This window comes from Mesocricetus auratus, unplaced genomic scaffold (genome assembly GCF_017639785.1).
Source record: "Mesocricetus auratus isolate SY011 unplaced genomic scaffold, BCM_Maur_2.0 Super-Scaffold_4256, whole genome shotgun sequence".
Lineage (NCBI taxonomy): Eukaryota > Metazoa > Chordata > Mammalia > Rodentia > Cricetidae > Mesocricetus > Mesocricetus auratus.
In genome coordinates, this window is record NW_024429182.1 from 94,639,078 (window position 1) to 94,643,118 (window position 4,041).

At 36.9% G+C, this 4,041-nt stretch overlaps 1 protein-coding gene across 1 annotated transcript; it reads right to left on the reverse strand.

Annotated features, from left to right (window-relative positions):
* Positions 1 to 2,442: 2,442 nt before the first annotated feature.
* Positions 2,443 to 3,393, reverse strand: LOC121134031 (olfactory receptor 51B6-like). The gene has a single exon (XM_040731597.1). The coding sequence runs from the start codon at positions 3,391 to 3,393 to the stop codon at positions 2,443 to 2,445; it is 951 nt and encodes a 316-aa protein (XP_040587531.1).
* Between the last annotated feature and the right edge of the window lie 648 nt (positions 3,394 to 4,041).

Sequence of the window (4,041 nt, forward strand, 5' to 3'; positions counted from 1 at the left end):
ACTTGGGACAGTGAGAATTTTCTTGTTGCTCTTAGGTTTTGATAGGCTATGTCAAGTTCTGCTTCCCACCCTATGTGCAGACCTCGTTTTATTTCATGTGGACACTGAATATTGTTGTTTGGTTCTTTCATTTCTCAGTACTCCCCCGGAAGTTTCAGAGAAAATTCCTCATAGTCTGATATGTCTTTGTGTTTTTGCAGATCATACCCTTTTTTATGTGATGAAATGTGGGAATTCCTAAAAAGACTTAGAAACCATGAAAGGGGAAAAAGAGGATGAATTTTATAAAATATCAGTATTAAACTCATGCTCAAAATGGTATCAGTGATATATATCAATTATAGAACTCATAATTGTACTGATTTAGGGCTGGAGAGATGGCTCAGTGGATAAAAGCATAGGCAGCACTTCCAGAAGCCCAGAGTTCAATTCCCTTAACCACATGGTGGCTCACAGCCATCTGTAACAAGATCTGGTGCCCTCTTCTGGCATGAGGTGTACATGCAGATAGAACACTATTTACATGAAATAAATCTTTAAAATAAAAAAAGACACAAAGAAAAGAACAGAATTTATTAAAAACATTGTTATCAAGTATATCTAATAGCTGAGTGAAGCAGAACTCAGGATAATAAAAACTAGTGAGAGAATGGAGAACTGCGTTTATATAGGAGAGATTTCCCCTGAACTCATTCTGAGAGAGGGAACATTTCAAACTATTTTTTTTTGATACATGATTTCTTTCACTGCGTGATCTTCTAAAATATTCTACATAGTTAAGGATGACTTTTGACTATTGATCATCCTGCCTCTACTTACTAAGTGCTGGAGGTATGCATTTCCACATGGTGCAGTTTTATGTGATTTTCATAGTTGAATTAAGGGTTTATATATGCCACAAACTGAGCTATATCCTAGCCCTGATATTTTTGAAGTTTTTAGAAGATGATACCATCTAGGTTGTTCATACTTTAATAAAAATTATAAGACAAAATAAAAGAGACATAGGTAGGACACAACAGACACAGAGAGTCAGTTACTTAAACTTTCTTACATTAACTTAATAAAATTATATATTTATTTTTAAAATCTATTTGATAAGTTCTGTACTACAGTCTTAGGACTTCTGCCATTCTGTCCCAAGGAACAAACTCTCAGAGATATGAAAGAGAAACACAATTTTTACACAAAATCCAAACATGGAGCTAAGCTGTGGAAGCACAACATAAAACAAGAAATAGTCCATTGGCGGATCAGATACAAATTGTATAGTGACTTTGAAACTGCTGTGAAAAGATTCTTTCTTTTTCTTTCCTCCAAGTCATTAACAAACCCAAAACGTTCTGGAAAATTATACCTTTTGTGACAAGGAGTATATGTAGCCAGTATATGTTACTTTGAAGGTTATTGTGACAGATCCCAGAGATTGAGAAATGAATGATTCTTCATGGGTGTGTTTATGTGTGAGCCTAGCACTCTATGTCCTGTAGTCTTCTCATGAATATGTTTTTTGGAAAATTTAAGACTTATCCTTTGAGTCGTGGATATTGATTTTTTTAAGAGGGAATAAATCACAGGCACCCTTTCCCAAAGCCTACTGAGCGATCAGAATAAAAGCTGAAGTGTATTTGTGGAAAGAAAAGGAAAGATTCTCCCAGTGATACCCCCTGACTTTATCTTCTCCAGTCCTTCCAATCCAGAGAAATGCGCAGCAACATTATACTCTGGGATTCTGTGGGCCAGGACCTCCTATCTAGTGTTAACTATGCTCTTCTCAATATGATTTCTTATATCAATGTAATAATTGAAAACCCCTATATCCATTCAGCAGTATCTGGGACCAAACTTCTCAAGATAATGGTTATCTGGACTAGGATTATATTTGTATTAATAATTGTTGTTGTTTGTATTATTATTTGATAAGTATATATCAAAATTGAAACTGAGCAGATTTTCCTGGACATGTTTTTCCTAAGTTAATCATCCTGAACTCAGGTCAGTGTCTAGTTCAGTTACACTCAAGATAGTTTTTTATAACCATTAACTAGTTACATGTCAGCATAATTTCTAAATGCCTTATCCCTCATTATAGAAGGTCCAAATGATGGAGATCAAATGGAGAGTTATGGGCTTTGACCCAAACAAGTATGACCTAGAATGTAGTTTCAGAGATAATATATGTCTGTACATGTTAAATGTCATAATCTCAACAAATGGTGTTATTATTTTAGAGAAAGTGTTAACATCAGACTGAGGTCTTGACATAGCATTTAATATTGTGAATATATCATATATCACATAATAACAAACCAGCAATAGACAGCAATTGAACAATAAAGGTCTTAGTAGGTTTCTACTAAAATTTTGTGTGAGGGTGCTTATACCTGTAATGGTGCCACTATTTCCATATCTCAGGAGCTAATCCTCAGAGAGTAGTCATTGTCACATTGTAGAACAAGGTCGGGAGAATAATTGAAGCAAACCACTCTGAATCTGTTTGGTCTTAATGCTGTAGATGACAGGGTTCATAAAAGGAGGAAAAAGGAAGTAAATGTAGCTCATCGTGATGTGGACCACGTGAGGAACATGCTTTCCAAACCTGTGAATAAATGTCAGACCAACCACGGTGACATAGAAGACCAGGATGCAACAGATATGGGAGACACATGTGTTGAGGGCCTTAGTCCGCTCATCCGTAGAAGCAATGCCCATGACAGTCTTCAGAATTAAAACATAGGAGAAAAAGATGGTCAGGAAATCTAGCAGAACCATTGCAAATACAACCACAACTGGATAGAGACGATTGAATGTGATGTCAGCACAGGCTAGTTTGATGACATCTTGGTGTAAACAGAAAGCATGAGAGAGTACATGGGATCGACAATAGGGAAACCAATGCAGGCGAATGATTATTGGCATGATTGATAAACCAGCCCTTATTAATACACCTATGCCAATCTTTATTACCCTAGTATCTGTAAGGATGGCGGTATATCTTAATGGGTTTCTAATGGCAATGAAACGGTCATAGGCCATGGCAAGCAAGATCCCTGACTCCACAATAGACAGTGTGTGGATAAAATAGGCCTGAGAGAAGCAGGCTCCATGGCCAATCTCCCTGTGATTTAACCACAGTACACCCAGCACTGTGGGCATTGTGGTCAATGTTACTCCAAGATCTGTAGCTGCCAGCATAGCTAAGAAATAGTACATGGGCTCATGGAGGTTGTGGTCATCCTTAATGAGGAAAAGAAGAGTTCCATTGCTAAATAGTATGGAGACATAGGCCACCAGCAATGGGAGAGAGATCAAGTGATGGGCTTTCTCCAAACCTGGGAATCCAGTGAGCACAAATGCGGAGGAGGAGGATGTGTTGAGCCACACTAAGGGCATTGCAGAGGAAAATATCTCTGTCAGGCAAGGTGATCAAATCCAGTTCTTTATGGTTTTTCCCTTGAGGATGCTACATGCTCCTTCTTTCCAACAAAAATGCCAATTCATTCATTCCTGGGAGCTATCTAAATATGGGGAAACAGGATATGTTAAGAACAAGTCAACATTATTCAGAGCTCACCAGTTGTAAGACTATTGGAGCATGTATTAGAGATTAGCTATGTGTGAAGAGCAGATTTAGATGAAATCTTTGTAAATCCTATTCTCTACACAAAATGAAGAAAGAAATCACAATAATTGAGTAGTGCTTTAATAGTATTGGTACTTACAAGTCTACTCATCCTGAATGCTTGTATTTAGAATAGATCGTATATTTTCCTCTAGCAAAGGACACATAGAATATTGGGAAGCATCTAAGTATTATGTGAAATGTGGCTGTAGATATCAGACTGCAAAATAATATAAAGAAAGTGGTAAATAAAACAGTTAACAACAGGGATGGTCATGCCCAATATGTCTGTAAGCAATCTTCATATGATAAAGATGTAGATAAGTTTGGGGTGGATGAAAAATGACATGAGTGACTTGCATGTGTGTTTCTTCAAAATAAGTGAAGCTTCAAATTAATGAAGTGTGTACCTTCAAATT

Coding starts and splice junctions, on each gene's coding strand:
- LOC121134031 (XM_040731597.1), bottom strand. CDS start 3,393: ATGCCCTTAGTGTGGCTCAACACATCCTCCTCCTCCGCATTTGTGCTC.